At 54.4% G+C, this 19,380-nt stretch overlaps 1 protein-coding gene across 3 annotated transcripts; it reads right to left on the bottom strand.

Annotated features, from left to right (window-relative positions):
• Positions 1–2,453: 2,453 nt before the first annotated feature.
• BRAT1 (BRCA1 associated ATM activator 1) lies at positions 2,454–19,380 on the bottom strand. 3 transcript variants are annotated; one of them, XM_086691221.1, is made up of 13 exons: positions 18,470–19,380; positions 11,167–11,321; positions 8,714–8,861; positions 7,858–8,230; positions 7,474–7,593; positions 6,327–6,418; positions 5,517–5,635; positions 5,257–5,443; positions 4,975–5,048; positions 4,229–4,331; positions 4,024–4,122; positions 3,669–3,844; positions 2,454–3,357 (listed from the first exon to the last, which is right to left on the bottom strand). In XM_086691221.1, exons 1-13 carry the CDS (start codon positions 18,594–18,596, stop codon positions 2,659–2,661), a joined length of 2,472 nt encoding a protein of 823 aa, XP_086547347.1. In that variant the 5' UTR covers positions 18,597–19,380; the 3' UTR covers positions 2,454–2,658. The 3 variants fall into 3 exon arrangements, with proteins under 3 accessions (XP_086547347.1, XP_086547348.1, XP_086547349.1); XM_086691222.1 differs by having other exon boundaries at positions 8,714–8,858; XM_086691223.1 differs by lacking the exon at positions 8,714–8,861 and having other exon boundaries at positions 7,858–8,201.

The following is a 19,380-nucleotide window of genomic DNA, read 5'->3' as shown; positions in this document are numbered from 1 at the left end:
GGGCCCTGCTGCAGACCGCCTGCCCAAGCGGAAATGGACGGAGGGCCCTGAGACCTAGCCATGGCCAGGGGACCCTTAGAGCCTCCTGTTGGTGACGTTAGAGGGTGTGGAATAAGGTAGGGCTTTGCAAGACATTGTGCTGGACAGGCTGATGGGCGCCAAAGGCTCTGGTGTGCAGCCTGCTGGCAACGGGGAGCCACGGCAGCTTCTAGGTAGGGAAGGGACGACCAGGTTTAGACAGATCATTCTGCCAGCCAAAGAGAACAGACTGGAGGCAGGGAAGGTGGGTGGAAGGAAACCCATTAAAAACTGGCTGCAGGAGCCCACAAGACAGGCGGTGGATGCAATGAAGCGTCATGATGTCACAAGTGCAGTGTCCTTGCCCCATCACGACACAGCCGACCCGCTGGCAGTGGACGTGCAGGTTCAGGACTCAGAAGTCTGGGCAGAAGTCCTGAGCTTGTCAGCGGGAGGGTGCTGTGTGAAGCCAGGGGAAGGATGTGGGCAGAGCAGGGGGAGAGCAGGCCAATCCACACAACCGCAGGGACACAGCAGGTCAAGAACACGGAGTAAAACAAGAAGCTAACGTGTCAACCACCTTCTTGGTGAACGACACACCATGTCTCTGTCAGCTCTCAACAGCCTGGTGGAGCCCATCTATAACCCAGTGGGGTCCCAGGACCCACCCGGGGTGCAGCGGCCTGTAGTGGTCGGGCCAGGACCTGGCCAGTGTCCCTCGGTGAAGGAGGCGAAGGGTGGAATCCATCAGGGCTGAACCATGAATGTAAAGTCTGCCCAAGACAGCACCAGCTGCTCTCCACGGAACTGCCCAGAACAGGTCGCCCGGCCGTCCATACATGTTTCTCTCCCTCCACCGGTGTCTCTGAAGGGCACAGGCTTTCCAGAGGCCGTGGGGCCTTCACCTCTGGGGTGAACACTGGGTGTGACAAGTTTTACCAAATGCTTTTCCTGCACCTGTCGACACGAGCATGGGATTTTTCTCCATTAGCCTGTGGATGTGACGGCTTGCACGAACGGACGTTCAAATGCCGAGCCAGCCTTGCACGTCTGGGACGAATCCCACTGCTTGTGGTGCACAACTCGTCTTCTACGTTGTTGGGTTCGATTTGCTAACATTTTGACGACACCCACCATCTATGTTCATGAGACATTGGTCTCCAGCGTTTTCTTGGAAGATGTCTGGTTTGGGTGTCAGGGTGACGCTGGCCTCGTAGAACTAGCAGGAGGCGTTCCCTCTGCTCCGCCCTCTGGAAGAGATGGCAGGGAAGGACTTCTTCAAGGGTCTGGTAGAGTTCACCAGCGCACGCATCTGGGCCTGGTGCTGTCTGGGAAAGTTACGAATTATTGACTTCATTTCCTTAACTAAAGGCTTATTTCTTCTTGTGTGACTTTTGGCAACTTGTTTCTTTCAAGGAATTGGTCTGTCTCATCTAGGTCACCCAACCTGTGGGCCCAAAGCTGTTCACAATATTCCTTCACTATTCCTTTATTTTTTCAATTTCCATGGGACCTGCAGTGAGGGGCCTTTTCATTGCTGCTATTAGTGATTTGTATCCCCTCTCTTTCAGTCAGACTGGCTAGAGGCTTATCAATTTTATTGATCTCTTCAAATAATGTCTTTGGTTTGGATGATTTTTTCTTTTGACTTCATTCTCAATTTTAACTGATTTTGGTTCTAATTTTTATTTTCCTGCTTTAGACTTAATTGGATCTTCTTCTTCTAGTCACCTAAGGTAGAAACCTATTGATTTTAGATGTTCCCTCTTTCCTAATCTCTGCATTCAATGCTGTAAACTCAGAGGGCTGAGCACTGCTTCATCCCACAAACCTTGATAAGCTGTATTTTCACTTTTATTTCGTCGGAAATATTTCTAAATTCCATCTGCAATGTCTTCTCTGACCACGCCGGCTGCTTTAGAACACCAGGACACTTACCGCCAGGAGGCCAACGGGAGATTCTCCATCTTACAGATGACAAAACAGGTTCTAAGAGGAAGTGACGAGCCCAGGGTCACCCAGCCCAGAGACGGCAGAGCTAGGACTGGTGCAGCCGTGTGGCCCCCTGGGTACTGGCCTGGTGTCGCCACCAGCAGCTCTCCCTGCCTGCTCAGTAGAGACAGCAGACTCTGAATCACTACAACCTGACAGTGATCCCGGGGGTTCAGAGGCTGGGAACCTGGCCTCGATCCGACCCGGGGTCACTATCACAAGGGGCCGGAACCCAGGGCTGAATGCTCTCCTGCCCGAGCCACTGTCTCTCTGACACCTGGGCACCCCTGGGGCACAGTGGGGTCCAAGTGGAGACCCCCAACACGTACTCCCATGAAGCACACGCCTGTCCGGCCAAGAAATCCCTCCTCAGTCGCTTCTCCAAAGCCCCCTGGGTCTGGCACTCGCACCTACCCCGGGGCAGCCTCCAAACACAGGCCGGCTCAGCGGCGGGACCAAACGCCGTTTATTTTGAGTAAAAAATAAGCCTCTTCTTTAATAGTACATCAAAAGGGACTCTTCAGCCTTGCTGGTCTCACCTGGTCCTGGCCTCCCCAAGAGGTCCCTCGTGCAGCCAGGCCAGGCTAGAGCTCTCTGGGTGACAGGGTCGCAAAGAAGGGCCGTAAGGGGAGGCCCGGGGAGGCTGCCTCAGTAGCAGTCCGCCTCGTCCTCCCCCAGAGCGCCCACCGTGGCCAGCATGTCCTGCAGGAGCGACTGAGGGCTCTTTTCTACGCGGTCGCTGCTCTCGGCCAACACGCCCCGAAGGCCCTCCAGGTCCATAGACCTCAGCACAGCCACCACGACCTCGGGCTCCAGGTACCCCAGCGGCTGGCCCTGATCACCTGCCTGCCACCTCTGCAGGGCGGCCTCCACAGAGGCCACCTCAGGGACACTCCCAGACCCCTGCGGGCCGCTGTAGGAAGCAGTCTGGGCCCTCAGGAAGAGGAGAAGGTCACAGGACTTCTGAGCCACGGGTCGGTCACAGTCAAACAAGGCACGAAAGGCAAACTCGAAGAGCTGCACTCGGCAGAGTGGCCGCAGGGCCTGGGCCAGTGGGCTCGGCGGGGCCGCCACGGGCGGGGTCACGGCATAGGGACAGTGGGAGCTGGGTCGGCCCAGCGTCTGCTCCAGGAACACCAGTGCCAGCTCAAGGCCCTGAGCCCGGACCTCCCAGTCCAGATCCTGGCTCGCCACCTGGAGCACCCTGGCCACAAACCGTTCCGTGTCCCCTGCCACGTCGGCGTGCCCGTCCCTCAGCCACTGGGTGAAGACGTGCATGACAGCCCTCCGGGGGAATCCCTCTGAGTCTGTGGACAGGATGTGCAGGAGCTCCGCGAGCAGGCTCTTCTGAAGGACAGAGCGAGAGACGGTGGGAGGGGGGCGCAGAAGCCACAGCTCCTGCTGACGAGCACCTCCGGCGGGTCTGGGGGCTAGTGCTGCTTTTCCCCGCGGCCCTCCATTCGCTCACGTATTGAAGAGGGAGGTGACCACGCCCGAGTGACAGGGGTACTTAGAAGCAGAGCCAGAGATTCAGGTGATGCGGCCGACTGGCCCCTGGCCCCAGACCACCCATGACTGGGTGGTGACCCACTGGACCCTGAGGGTGAAGACAACGGCTGGACGTGAACTACCTGGCCTCGGGACCCACCACCTCCTACCTGCTGGCCCCCTGGGTGTTCGGGGCTGGCGGGGGTGACGCGCAGCCCCTGGCTGGAGAGCTGTCCCATGGCGGCCACTGCGCTCGCACGGACGTAACTCTCAGGGTCTCGCAGGAGCTGCTCGGTGAGCTCGGGCACCTCGGAAGCGAGGAGTGCGTGTCTGAAGCCAGCCTGCCCTAGGGGTCCAAGCGACCACGACCAGCTGTGACCAAGGGCTGAACTTGTACCTTCCTTCCTTCCCTCCTTCCCCAAGGGCAGCCTAGGCGGTTGGGTTCCCAAAGCCAAGAGGAAACAACCAGTGTGCTCAGGCCGAGCCCGCCCTCCCGCAGCCACCCCTGCGCGCCCCTGCACTCACCTCCCCAGTGTCCGATCATCTGGGTCAGGAACTCGAGGCCAGAGTCCCTCACCTCCCAGCAGGGGCTGCACAGGCGCTTAGGCAGCACAGGAAGAAGTTCTGCAGTGGGAGGGGCAGCTCAGGGCGGCCCAGGCCAGACCCGCCTTACCCCGGGCTGCCCCACACCCATGACCCGCTCCGGCGTCCCCGGGCAGGGCCAGGCTACCTCTTAGGAACAGCTGGGCGTGGGGATCCAAATCACTGCAGCCAGGGGTCTCAGGTGAACTCTGGAGCCACCGGAACGTGGCCTGGAAGGCCTTCTTCAGAACCTGGAGCAGGCAAAGCAGGGCTGCAGGGCCAGGACCGGTGAGGGGCGAGCTGGCCTGCCTGCCGGCCCCCATCTGCCCCCGCTGTGCTCCTTCCCCTGCTCAGGGGCACAAGGTGGGACCCCAGGCTCAGGAAGAAGGAAGCACTGCGTTTCATTTTTCCAAGGCAGAAGCACCGGGCAGCGGCTGAACGGGCATCCCGGGTCACGAGACAGGACGTGGCAGCTCTCAGCAGGATGCCCCACTACCGGGGAGACAGGATTTCCGCACCAAGACCCAGAAACTCTCCAAGGCCTCCTCTCCTCAGAGCCCCAGGAACCCACCAGGCCTCTTGTCCCAGTCTCTAACTGCCTGCTTGATGGCAGGTGGCAAACGCTGATGGAGTTTAGATCCCAAGTGCAGGGCGGCCCGGCTCTAGAGTCCTTCCGTCACAGAGAATTCTCTGCTTTCCATGGCCCATGGTCCTCACCAGCCCTGGACAGTCCCCGTGCCACTGCCCGCCCCTCCAAATTCACCTTAAGGAGCGACTCTGGCCCCACAGAAGGCCCTGTCCTGAGCGGCCTGCAGAGGTTCTCCCCACGCGCTTCCCCCTCCTCCCCACGCTCCTCCCCCTCCCGGCCCTCCCCGCCACACCCTGTGCCTGTACCGTGGGGCTGGAGTCTGGGCTTGTGAGATATTCCAGAAGGACAGCGAACACCTGTGTCACCAGCTCTCGGGGACCTGAGACAGACAGATGAAGCACCCGACCTTCCCTTCCAGGGGCCTCCCCAGCAGAGTGTGTCAACCCAAGGAGAGCAGGGGAAAGAACCCACCGGCCAGCTGAACCCGCTGTGCCCTAGAGAAGACACAGAGGACGGCAGCCCCAGGTGCAGCTAGCGGCAGGCAAGCGGGGCCCGGGGGGGGGCGGGGGGGGGGCACTCTTGCTCACCTGTCCCCTGAGACAGCGTCCCCAGGAAATCGAGGGCCGCTCGCTGGACCCGCACACAGCCCACCAGGAACGCACAGAGGTGGCCTCCCGCGTCAGAGGTGGGGGTCGCCGAACCACTGCAGAGCCGCAGTATCGTCACCGTGGCGCCAAGCAGGGGCGCCTGAGGCCAGGGTGAGGGGCGCTGGGGCTGGGAGAGAGGGAAGGTCAGTGCAGGCCCGGGTCCTGCTGCTGCCGCGGACGCAGGCCGGGGCCACGCTTACCAGCGGCTGCAGCAGCTCCAGGTGGGCGAGCGTCCGGCACAGGAGACCCACACAGGCCGCCTTGGAGGGGAGGAGCGTGTCCACCGTCACGGAAGCGCCCCCAGTACCGTCCAACGAGTCTAGAAGCCAAGCCAGAAGCAGCTCTCCATCAGCGGCGCCTCCCGTGTAGCCACTGCAGGCCTGGCTGCCGGCCATGGGCCCTGTGGCCGTCACCCCACGCTGAAGACCAGGACCACAGCTTCCCAGCGGGTGACGTGCCCAGGCTGACATGGGCTGGCCAGACCTGGGCTCTGAGCCTGTCTGCCGGGCGCCCGAGCAGTAGAGCCCAGCTCTGCCCACAGCCCGTTCTTGGGCCGATCCCGCTGCTCAGGACATTCGTCTCTGCGCTCGGCACGGGGCCACCAGGCACCCCTGGGTCCCCTTCGCTAGTCCTCAACACACTGTGTGGCTGAAGCAAGACAAGTACGGCAGGGGCGGTCGCCCTGCCCCGGTCACGGAGTCTAGATGCACCCAGTCTAGATGCCAGCGTGTGCCTGTCCTGGGTCGGGAACCAGCATGTGGTGCAGGCCCGTGTAACCACCCAGCTGTTCTGGGGCCACGTGAGATGACGCCCGCGGGGGGCGAGGCTGCCCCGCTAATTCCAGGGTAGGGACACGAGAGGAGCAGCAGCCACGTGTGTGACAACAGGCTCCCCTCCACCACTTGTACAGTCAGTGGGGGCAGCGAGCCACCTGCCCCCACACCAAGGACGTGCCCAGGGCCCTCGGGGGCTGCCTTCCTGCACCCGCCCACCCTCAGGAAGCAGCATACCTAGGAGTCCAGGGGCCTGAGCGGTGGCTTCAAGGACACAGGTCAGGGGCTGGAGGAGGACAGCAAAGGCCTGGGCCCTCAACGCCTGTGGACTGAGCACAGAGGACACGGTGAGTGCCCTTTCCCGACCCTGGGGTGAGGTGGCTACTACCCCTCTAACATCCCCAGCAAGTCTGGGGCAAAGAGGCAGTGCTGGGACTCTGGACGCTCCCTTGAGAAACAGCTTCTTTTCAAGCACTGTGACCGGCACTCAGGCCACCGGCATGTAGGCCACCAACGTGGGACCCCGCAGGAGCACCTCCCCAGGCCCCAGGAACAGCCCTAGGAAGGAAGGCCTCATCACACGTGCTCCAGGGGACAGTGCCCGCTCAGGACCAAGGGACGGGAGGCCCCACCTCCCAGGAGAGTCGCTGCTGCTCTGTCTCCCAAGTCCTTGGGCTCAGGGTGGGGTGGGGGACTCGGCCAGCACACAATTCTGCCCCGGGGGCTGCCCGGTCCTCCCCTTTCAGCCACTACCTCCTCATGAACACCCGGAGAGCCTGGAGTTGAGAGCCAGGCCCACGTCAGATACACAGCCCCTCTGGTGAGTGGGTCCTGTGGTGACTTTCACCCCCAATCTGGGCCAACACGACCACCTCTCATCTGCCCACAACCCTACAATGACCTCCTCGTTCTTCCCATCTCTGGACTCAGGCATCCTTCCCTTACCTGCAGGAAGCTGGCCAGCCTCTCCTGCCTACTGGGTCCCCCCTACTGTCCCAGGGCCCCAGCGCCGTGCACACCATGGCAGCCCAGGATCTATAAGCTAAGGCCGCTGGGGAGGGGAGGGAAGCAGGGGGCGGCAGAGAGAGCAGACCCTGGGTACGAACCTAGCCCTGCTCTGAGCAGAGCAGCTCAGAGTCTGCTCTATCTCCGGGGAGCCTCTAAAGCTCGTGTCTGAAGTAGTTATTGTGTCGCTGCAGCGTGCAGGAAGCCACAGCAGACGGCAATGCCTCTGTAGTAACTGATATCCCACCAGGCCACACTGCCGACGGCCACCTCTGACTCTTCTCTAGTTTCAGGAGCTCCCTGAAAGCCCCCCGGCCCCCAGGCAGGGGCTGAGACCTCTCTCTGCCTGTCCTTGCGCAAAATAAACCCCAATCCTTACCACTCCTGCAGTTTCAGGATCCCCAAAGCCAACGGCCCTGCTTGGGTGGGGCTCAGATGGCTCAGAGTCTGTGCTAAAGTCTCCCACAGGCCACAGCTGGACGAACTCAGCACCGGAGAACTGCAGAGGACCCCAGAAAGAAAGTTACTTCTCTGTCCTGTCCCCCAAAGCCCGTGCAGTGTCCAGTGGGACTGCCACAGCCCCGGGGCCACGCACGCCCAGCTGAGACGGAGCCTTTCTAGGTGTGCGGGCTTTCAGACCCCCTCTGGCATTCCCTCTGCCGCCGGCGGTGGCCCCAGGTGTAACAGCCACTCTAAGGCTTCCCAGGGAAACAAGCGCCCCTAACTCCTGCCCACTCCCAGCTGCAGTCCCCAGGGGACTGACCGGGCCACGCTGAGGAGGAGATCCACGAGCGAGTGTGCAGCGGGGACGGGGTCTTTCTCGAGCAGACAGGCCACAAGGGGACTCAGCCGCACCCACAGGACTTGCGTCCAAGGGTCGTGGCAGTGCCCGAAAGTGGTGGTCAGCACGTTTAGAGCCTGTGTGATCTGCGGGGTGGCTGTGGAGCGCAGGGACTCCTCGATGTGACTCACTATCTTCTGGGCACACACTGGCCAATCACCAGTCTGCAGGCCAGGGTGTCCCTCAGCTGCACCTTGCAGAGACAAGCCCAGGATGTGCACCAGGAGCTGCCCAGCTGCCGAGGCCACAAACAGGCTGGAATCTCCCTGCAGGGAGAAGATGGTGTCAACGGCACCTGGGGTTGGGGACAGGGACAGGGAGAGAAGAAAACGGGGTTCAGCTGGAACAGAATCCAAAGCTGCTTTAACTTCAGAGCCTCAGGGGAACAGCATGAACGCCGCAAGCCCCAGGAGGCACCGCGAGGGCCCCGCCTCCCCTCTGCTCAGAGGCAGAGAAACAGGAATGGAGATTTCCAGACCCTTGGAAGGAAGCTTTTGATTCTAATGAGTTTCAAAACCACCTGACCTGCTGGGTCTGACCTCCGAGCTGAAGCACACTGCAGTGACCTCGAAGGGCCTCTAACCGCCCCTTCCCCACCCACCCCCACCCCCCCCCCCCCGCCACCCGGCTACCCCACATGCTCCTCACAACAGCCCTGCGATAGCACAGCCGCTTTCACAGAAGAGGAGACGAGGCCCAGCACGTTGCAATGATCTCCCTGGGGCCGCACAGCCGCGGCCAGGCCACAGGCAGGAAGCGGACCAGGCAGGGCACTCACCGCAGTCGGCCAGGAAGCACAGGGCACTGGGGTGACGCGCCAGGGAGCGCAGGCCCTGGATCCAGCCGCTGCGCACGCTGGGGGCGGTCCAGGCGGCGCCTCCGAGGGGTCCTGCCTCCCCAAAGAGCCTGGGCAGCAACTCCCCCTGCTGGGAAGCGGAGAAGGAAGCGGTGACCTGGGCAGGTTCCTGGGAGACGGGCACTTCAGAGGTGGCTTTTCTACCATTCAGGGCTGGTCGAGGCACTTCCTCGGGGAGCTCTCTCAATCACTGCCACACGAAAAGCCCCCAGGCAGCCGTGCCTCCGGGAAGTGGCAGTGGCCACCGGCACAGCCACACCAGCCCCAGCAATGCCAGGTCTGCCTTGCAGGACACAGCTTTTGGGGCAGAACGGGGTTGTAAACAAAGGTCCGTCACTCCTGTCGGTTTACTTCACAAATCCTCGCCCTGAAAACAGAACCACGAGCTCCGTCTCCAAACGTCCACCTGTGACCGTGACATTGTGCTCACGGGGTCTCAACGGTCTCCACAGACCACCGAACTCCTGAGCTTGGCATGTGGGTCCACCAAGGCGGCCACCCTCCTCCAGGTGTCCCCCCACCCCGATGCCCCGCACACCTGCGTCAGGCCCCGCTCCCTGCACCTGTTCAAACCTTTACAACCCAGCTGCGAGCCCACTGCCCCCACAAAGCTGACACCACCCCCGCAAGCCGGCAGTGGCTAACTCCCCACTCAAGCTCCACTGGCTTAGGGACACGTACGGTACAATCACACACCGTCCTACACTTCCTACCACGGGCATCACATCCTTGTTCACTCCTGGGTTTCCACACGACACGAGGGAAGCCTGATGCTGCCTCTTACGAACAGAGCTGCTCGCTGGAGCAGTTATTCACTCTGAGCCTCTCCTACCCCCGCAAAAGAAATGTGGTCAAAGCCTGCGCCCTGCCTGGGCCACAGGGCGTCCTGCTCAACGATGGCCGACCCTCAAGGTACAGGAACTGTCCAATCACCTCAGACTCCAGGATAAGGGACAAGACTCAAGAGACAGATTCCAATCCCCTACGGCTAAGAGTCTAATTCTATGATGGCCGCGGGCCCCAGAGGGGCGCCACTGGCAGTGGATCTGCGGTCACCCAAGGGGGACCCTCCTACAGGTACAGCCCCTCCCCAGGGCAGATCGTAGCCAGCGGGCAGCACAAAGACTCTGCCACCCCCTTCCCTGCATCGTCGGTCTGTAGGTTCCCCGCCTAGACGCTGGCCCCCGCTGAACAACTGGCTGACCAGGAGCCCGTGGGGCTGTGAAGGGGCAGCTGACAAAGGGACAGGAGGCCAGCCCAGTGCTGCGGGCCCAGCAGACAGGAGGGCAGCCTTTCGCTGCCGACTGAGAGCCCGCACCCGGCCTGGGCCCCTCGTCCCTGCTTACAGCCAGCAGCAGACTCTCTAGGGTCTAGTGTGAGTTCTGCCGCTTCTGCGGGGTTCTCGCACTAAGCCCCCCGGCATTCCCTTGTCTAGAAAATAGAGATAAAGAGTGCTGATCTGCCGACTGGCCAGGGCTCCTAGGATGGAATGAAAGTGACCTTGCAAACCCTGAAGAGCTAAGCTGCAAGCTCTGCAGGCACGTGAGGGTTACCGTACGATCCCACGAGAACAGCAAAGACGCGCCCCGGAACGCTGTGGTGGGTCCCACGGCGGGCCGGTCGGTGCCGGGCTGTGCCTCTCGGGAGACCGCATCGCCCAAGCGAGCAGCGTCCGAGAACGGCACCCAGAGTTACTGAGAGGACACATCCCTCCCCGCTACTGTCCCCTCTTCGAGCGACTCCATCCCGGCATGGCCTCCCCGGGGCCCTTCACACACTGCGCCAGAGGAAGCTGGTGAGCCTTCAGGTGAGCCGTGAGGCTCCGAGGAGCCAGGGGTGCCGTCACAGGGCCAGACAGGCGTATGGCAGGCGTCGCCTCACAAACCCCACTGTGCCTTCCCGGGACTGTGAAGAGCTGTTGGACGCACAGCTGGGGCGGGGGGGGGGGGGGGGCGGCTCTCCAAGCCCCCTGCCTTATTACTCAGTAGAAATCCTCACTAGACCCTCATTCATCCGTCCCACAGGACTAAGTGCTGGACAGATGCTCTCGGTTAAGCCTCGTGACGGTCTACGTGACACGCACAGCTCTCCTTCCGTCACAGGAAGACACTGAGGCTCGGAGGGCAGGTGTCAGAGCTGAGTCAACCCCAGCTCTGTGTTACTTCAAAAACTCTACCCCTTCATCCCGTCATTCCCGGTCAGTTTTTCAAAGAAGGATTACGCTGAGGAAAAAAATCCCGTGGTGCACGTCAAAACACGGGGCAAGCCACGTCTCAGAGACCCAAGGGTCACGACAGCCGCCGCTGCTCTGTGCGCCTGCAGAAGAAAGCCGTGTACTTCCCGGTGGGCCTCTCAGTAGGAGGGCCCAGGCTCACCTGAAGGTACTGGAAGCAATCTTCCTGGGCTGCAAGCATGCCCGCGAGGCGGAGGGAGAAGGCGAGGACTCTGGGACTCAGGTCCTGGGGCTTCAGCACGTGGCAGAGCAGCCCCAGCAGGCAGGGGTTCTCCTGTAACAACAGCAGGCTGGACCCTGCAGGAGGGCCCGGCCGGGAGGAGTGTCACTGAGGCCCAGTGATCAACTCTCCCTCGAGGCCGGTTCTTCGGGCAACCCCCGACCTCCTCTCCCGTGGCCGGATTTAGTAATCGCTCTGGGCGAAAGTATTCGCAATGACCGCATCAAAGGAGTTGGCGCTTCAACGCGGCGAGAGGGCACAGACTAGACAGCTGTCACCTCCGACACAGGGGAGGGGCAAGGACCAGCAAACCCGAAGGCGATCTATCTTGCTGATTACAAAAGGAATGCAAGTTAAAGCAGAAGACCCTCTCTACCTCTCAAATGGATACTTTCTTCTTAAACCAAGAGCACTCAATGCGAGGAAGGACAACGAAGACATCTGAGACGTCTACTCAGCCACGCTGCTGTTCAGAAGCGCCAAGATGGGGAAAGGGAACTGTGGGGCAAAGGCGGGCAGTTTCCGGTTGGGAGGCCCTTGCTGAAATAACTACCAGAGAATGTGGTTCAGTAAGAACGAAAGAGAACAGCGTGAAGATTAGAGAAGCACGAATCAAAGAAACCAGTAAACATGTGGGCAAATCTAAAAAGCGCCGATTTAAAGGGGATGGAGAACCATCTATCGTGCTAATGGTCAAAAGAAAGCTGGAGTAGCCATACTCATATCAGACAAGCAAGATTTCACAATAAACACGCAACAAGAAATGAAGAGCATCATATTGTAATGAAGGAGTCTATCCACCAAGAAGATCTAACAACTGTAAATATTTACAACATGAAGCACCCAAATATGTAAATCAATTAATCACAAACATAAAGAAACTCGTTGAAAATAGTACCATAACAGTAGGGGACTTCAACACCCCACTTCCCGCGAAGGACAGACCATCTAAGCAGAAAATCAACAAGGGAACGATGGCTTTGAATCACATACTAGACCGGACGGACTTAACAGATATTTTCAGAACATTTCATCCTAAAGCAGCAGAATATACATTCTTCTCCAGTGCACATGGAACGTTCTCCAGAATAGATCACATACTGGGACACAAATCAGCCCTTAAGTAAAAAAAGATCGAGATCATACCTTGCCTATTTTCAGACCACAGCGCTATGAAACTTGAAATCAACCACAAGAAAAAATTTGGAAAGACCATGAATACTTGGAGACTAAAGAACATCCTGCTAACGAATGAATGGGTTAACCAAGAAATTAAAGAGGAAAATAAAAATTACATGGAAGCCAATGAAAATGAAAACACGACAGCCCAAAACCTTTGGGATGCGGCAAACGCGGTCATAAGAGGGTAGTATATAGCAATCCAGGCCTTCCTAAAGAAGGAAGAAAGGTCTCAAAGACACGTGACCTTACATGTAAAAGAGCTAGAAAAAGAAGTGCAAACAAAGCCCCAAACCGGCAGAAGAAGGGAAATAATTAGAGCAGAAATCAATGATACAGAAATAAAAAACAAAACAAAATAAAAACAGAACGGACTGATGAAACCAGGAGCTGGCTCTTTGAAAGAATTAACAAAATTGATAAAAACCCCTAGCCAGATTGATCAAAAAGAAAAAGGAAAGGACCCAAATAAATAAAATCATGAATGAAAGAGGAGAGATCACAACCAACACAGCAGAAATAAAAACAAAATAAGAGAATACTATGAACAATTATACGCCAACAAATTGGGCAATCTGGACAAATTGGACAAATTCCTAGAAACATATACACTACCTAGAAACAGGAAGAAATAGAAAATTTGAACAGACCCATAACCAGTAAAGAAATTGAATCAATAATCAAAAATCCCCCAACAGACAAGAGATGGCTTCCCCGGGGAATTCTACCAAACGCTTAAAGAAGAGTTAACGCCTAGTCTCTTGAAGCTGTTCCAGAAATAGAAATGGAAGGGAAACTTCCAAACTCATTCTATGAAGCCAGCATTACCTTGATCCCAAAACCAAAGACCCTACTAAAAAGGAGAACTACAGACCAATTTCCCTGATGAATATACATGCAAAAATTCTCAACAAGATACTAGCAAACCGGATCCAACAATACATTAAAAGAATTATTCATCACGATCAAGTAGGATTTATTCCTGGAATGCAGGGCTGGTTCAATATCTGCAAACCAATCAATGTGACACATCACATTAATAAAAGAAAGGATAAGAACCACATGATCCTCTTAACAGATGCGGAAAAAGCTTTTGACAAATTACAGCATCGTTTTTTATAAAAACCCTCAAGAAAATAGGGATAGAAGAATCATACCTCCAGATCATAAAGGTCATATACGAAAGACCCACCACTAACATCACCCTCGATGGGGAAAAATGGAGAGCCTTCCCACTAAGGTCAGGAACACGACACGGATGTCCACTCTCACCACAGTTATTCAACACAGTGTTGGAAGTCCTAGCCTCAGCAATCAGACAACACAAAGAAATAAAAGGCATCCAAATCGGCCAGGAAGAAGTCAGACTTTCACTCTTTGCAGACAACATGATACCCTATATGGAAAGCCCAAAAGTTTCCACCTAAAAACGGCTAGAACTGATCCATGAATTCAGCAAAGTCACAGAATATAAAACAAATGCACAGAAATCGGTGGTATTTCTATACACCAATAATGAAGGAGCAGAAAGAAATCAAGCAATCGATCCCATTTACAATTGCATCAAAACCCATAAAATACCTAGGAATAACCTAACCAAAGAGATGAAAAATCTATACACTGAAAACTACAGAAAGCCTATAAAAGAAACTGAGGAAGATACAAAACAATGGAAAAACATCCCATACTCATGGATTAGAACAATATTGCTAAAATGTCAATACTCCCTATCTAAATAACACTAGCATTCTTCTCAAAGCTAGAACAAACAATTCTAAAATTTGTATGGAACCAGAAAAGACCCCAAATAGCCAAAGCAATCCTGAAAAAGAAAACCAAAGCTGGAGGCATCACGATTCCGGACTTCAATCTGTGTTACAAAGCTGTAAGCATCAAGACAGTATGGTACTGGCACAAAAACAGACACATAGATAAATGGAACAGAATAGAGAACCCAGAGAACCCAGAAATGGACCCACAAACATATGGCTAACTTATCTTTGACAAAGCAGGAAAGAGTATCCAGTGGAAAAAAGTCTCTTCAGCAAATGGTGCTGGGAAAACTGGACAGTGACATACAGAAGAATAAACGTGGACCACACGAGACACAAACTCAAGATGGGTAGAAGACCTGAACAGAAGACAGGAAGCCATCAGAATCCTCGAAGAGAACACAGGCAACAACCTCTCTGACCTCAGCCATAGCAACATCTTACTCAACACGTCTCCAGAGGCAAGGGAAACAAAAACAAAAATGAACTACTGGGACCTCATCAAGATAAAAAGTTTCTGCACAGCAAAGGAAACGATCAGCAAAACTAAAACGCAGGAACCGACAGAATGGGAGAAGATATTTGCAAATGACGTATCAGATAAAGGGTTATTATCCAAAATCGAAAAAGAACTTATCAAACTCAACACCCAAAAAACAAATAATCCGGTGAAGAAATGGGCAAAAGACATGAATAGACACTTCTCCAAAGAAGACATCCAGATGGCCAACCGACACATGAAAAAATGCTCCACATCACTCATCACCAGGGAAATACAAATCAAAACCACAATGAGATACCACCTCACACCTGTCAGAATGGCTAAAATTAACAACTCAGGAAACAACAGATGCTGACGATGATGTGGAAAATGGGAACCCTCTTGCACCGTTGGTGGGAATGCAAACTGGTGCAGCCACTCTGGAAAAGTGTGGAGGTTCCTCAAAAAATTAAAAACAGAACTACCCTATGACCCAGCAATTGCATTACTAGGTATTTATCCAAAGGATACAGGAGTGCTGATTCAAAGAGGCAAAGGTACCCATGTTTATAGCAGTGCTATTGACAAGAACCGTATGGAAAAAGCCCAAATGTGCATCGACTGATGAATGGATAGAGAAGATGTGGTTTATACATACGGTGGAATATTACTCGGCAGCGATCAAAAAGAATGAAATCTTGCCATTTGCAACAACGTGGATAGAACTAGAGTGTATTATGCTAAGCAAATTAAGTCAGAAAAAGATAAATACCATATGGTCCTACACATGTGGAATTTAAGATACAAACCAAATGAACATTAGGGAAGGGAAGTAAAAATAACATAAAAACAAAGAGGGAAACAAACTACAAGAAGTTCTTAAATATAGAGAACAAACTGAGGGTTGCTGGAGGGGAGCTGGGCGGGTGATGGGCTAAATGGGAGAAGGACATTACGGAGGACACTTGCTGGATAAGCACTGGGTGTTGTATGTAACTGATGAATCACTAAATTCTATTCCTGAAATTATTATTACGCTATATGTTAACTATTTTGGATTTAAATTTTAAAAAATAAATAAAATGCATATGCTTTAGAATATCAAAAAAAAAAAAAAGCACCAAATGTAAAAATTTTAAATAAATAACTTTTGACAGGGGTTAAAACAAGGTGGAATCAGAATACCAGACAACAATAAAAAAGAGGCTTGTGCTTGGCTGGCATTAAAGTGCCCTGAAATCCTTGTGTTGTTGGAACAGAAGATGGAGATTCTAGTTAACTTTTGACTTTTTACATCCAGTTTGTGGGGGAGGTAACTGCAAACGAACAAAAGTGGAATGCATAACTTCCAAACCAAAGAAAGAAAAACTTAAGAACGAAAGCTTTATTAATCCAGTGGAGAGTAAAAAAGGAGGAAAAAAGAAACAAAGACAAGGCCTCGTAATTAATTAAAAATACGAGAGAAGATAGTCCCAACGTAACAATAAGCTAAACAAACGAAGCAGACTGTCTGTTAAAAGAGCTGCTCATCTTCAGTTAAGAACCAGGCCGGCAGCATGGTGCTTACGAGAAGCGAGGAAGCAGCACAGAAAGGATGGGCTTACGGCGTCGCAGGCGCTCAGGCCAGTTCCTGCTTTCGAAGAGTTGCCGCGGCAAGAGAACATCTGGCAAACCTGACTTTGAAACAAAAAGCACTATCGGTGCTTCAGGGAAAAAGTCATTGGTCAAAGAAGGAACAGTCTAAGCCTGCGCGTACCGAGGCTAACCTCACAGTGTGCAAAGGAAAAAGCAGGACGTCAAAGACAAATGGTCGAATCCACCACCTCAGGGTAGGGTCTTCACCTCTCTCAGGAAACAATCAAGCACACCGATTAGCAGGAAGACAGCAGGCTTGAACAACGTAGACGTGACTAAGGAGCCAGCGTGCAGCCAGTTCTCTGATCGTGTGGAGCAACAAGGACCACAGAGCACAGGCCGGGGGGTGGGGGGTGGGGCGGGTGAACTGAGAGGGGCGGCGGGGGCAAGTGAACTGCTACTGGGCACCAAGTTTCTCTTAAGGAGACGACAATGCTGCAGAATTACACCATGGCAATGAGTGCACCGCCCCGTGCGTGATTTCACTAAAAACCAATCAATTACACACTTTGAGTCAATTCCATGGTACGTAAATTATATCTCAAAGAAACCTGTCCAGGGGCTCAGTCAGTTGAGCATCCCACTCAGGTCACGATCCCGGGGTTGTGGGGTTGAGCCCCACATTGAACTCCCTCGCTGAGTGTGGATCCTGCTCAAGATTCTCTCTCTCCCTCTGTCCCTCTCCCCGACTTGTGCTCTCTCTAAAAAAAAAAAAAAAATTTTTAATAACAAATAAAGAAACCTGTCTAAAAGTAACTTGCAAACTCTGACTACAAACAAGGTCACAACTGAGGACTCTACAATTACCAGAAACAGCAGCATATAGGGAAATCTACAGAACGTCTGAGAAAACTGTGTACCCTGCCGTGATAAAAGCCTCGATACAAAGGAATCAAAACATAAATAGTTTCTAAGTCCAATGAAATAAACTAGAAATCAATAATAAAAACACTGAAAAAAGTCCATATTGTAAATCTAAAAAATTACCCTTTTAAATGATTTGTGCGTGAAGAATAAATATCTCAGTAAAAAGTATTAAATAGTTGGAAATAAATTACAGCAAAAGTAATTTTGAAGGACGCAGCTAAAATGATGCCTTCAGAAAAGTGTGTAGCCTCGGGTGCCTATATTAAAAAACAAGAAAGACTTAGATATTCAACTCAAAAGAGAGTAAAAGTGCAGGATAAACCAAAGTAACAATTAGAAATTAACGGTACGGGATCTACTCTAAGGCAATTACCAGCCAAGAGATCAAACATCTGCGTGAAAAGACGTGCATGCCAAGAAGCCATTACGGCATTATTTATGATAAGGAGCCTGAGAAACACAACCACCTAATAGCAGTGGTGTGATTATACCCATTATGGTCCATGCACACAGGGAATGCTACACGGTCAATAAAATCAATGTGTTCCACAGAGAAAATGCCCTCTGCAATGGTTAACAGAGAAAAAGCACAACACTGAGTTGTATTTACAGTGTGACTTCATTTTTATAAGAAAAATGCAGCTGGGGGCACCTGTGTGTCTCAGTCGGTTAGCATCCGCCTTCAGCTCAGGTCATGATCTCACGGTTCATGGGTTCAAGCCCCACATCAGGCTCTGTGCTGACAGCTCAGAGCCTGGCACCTGCTTCTGACTCTGTGTCTCCCTCTCTCTGCCCCTCTCCCGCTTGCTCTCTCTCAAAAATAAACATTAAAAAATTAAAAAAAGAGAAAAGAAAAATACAGCTGTATGACGTCAGGAAAAAAGGCTGGAAGGAAATTAACCAAGTTGCCGGTGGTTTAATTTTCCTCCTGACGGCTTTGTATTGCTCCAGGTTTAAAGCATATGTATTAATTTCATAATAAGAAAAGATTTCTTCAAACAAGTAAGTGCAATGACAACAAAGTAAGTTTGTCTATGCCCTCTGCAGCCCTCTAGCGTGAAATGGACAAGAGGAGGCCTGAATCAGGGCTGGAAGCAGCCTAACAACGTCAAGATCAAGTTCTCCTGCTCATTCACTCAGGCTTCAACTGGACGTATTCCCAACCAGCCAGGTGGAATCTCCAGGATGTGAAGGAAGGGAGCCAGATGGACACCCCTTCACCTGGACAGGGGAGTCCCATGCACCATCTGGCCTCTAGGCAAAAAGACAACAGCAGCACCCTCCACCTTACCGGCTTCAGTGATGGTTTTAAACCAGTCCAGCAGCTTCTCCAAACAGGTGTCATCTGCCACAGGCTGCCTGGGGTCTGCCAGAACGGAACAGAGAGCCGGGAGGAGTTGGGAGCACTCTGGGTCCATGATAAGGCTGGAGATTCCTGCAAAGAAAAGGTCAGGGCCAGGTCCCGCCCACCCTAATCACAGGCAGCCGCGGTGTCCGCTCAGGCCCCAGAACTTTCACAGCAGGCCAGGCGCTGCAGGACCACAATCCTCCGAGGGAGCTGCCAGGGTGGTACTGGGAGGTGTTCCAGAGCAGGCAGGGGCCCTGAGTTCTGGCCGCCCTGGCTGGAAAGGAGTCTGGTGTAAACCACGAGGTCTCGGGTGCTGAGCCTGCCACCCCTGGACTCTGGTGGGAGGGGAACGGCTGGATGCTCACCCAAACTGCCCGTGGGCCAGTCTGGGGTGCGTGCCTCCTGGCGCTAGCCGCGCGGACAGGGGAAGAGCGTCTCTCCCGGGGTCAGCGAGTCTGTAACCGACACCCCCGCAGCCAGCAGTGTGCAGAGAGGAAGGCGCTCCGTCCCGGGTCCGTCTCTCCCGGGCCGGGGTGTGCACCTGTGTGTCCCGCCTGGGAGGGGACGGGGAGCCCGGAGGTCATGCGGTCAGGGAGGGTTCTCTCGGGAGCTGGGGGCTGTCAGTGGCTCGGTCGCAGCCGGAAGTGGGTCTGTCTGTCCGTCCCCGGTGAGGCTAGGTCCCTGAGAAGGGAGCCCTCCCTGCGGACCCCGCTGCCGCGCCGGGCACCGGCCTCCCGAAGGGCCCGGAGGGAGCACGAGGCGGCGGCCGCGGTCCGGCTGGCCCCACGATGCTCCAGGGCCCCCAGCCCCTCTTCCTGACTCCGCCGGGTCCGCCACCCCTCCCCAGTAGCGCC

Source organism: Puma concolor, chromosome E3 (genome assembly GCF_028749965.1).
Source record: "Puma concolor isolate L17-30 chromosome E3, mPumCon1.1.hap2, whole genome shotgun sequence".
In the NCBI taxonomy this organism is placed as follows: domain Eukaryota; kingdom Metazoa; phylum Chordata; class Mammalia; order Carnivora; family Felidae; genus Puma; species Puma concolor.
Note: the sequence above shows the minus strand (reverse complement) of the source record. Positions and strands in the feature narration are given on the sequence as shown.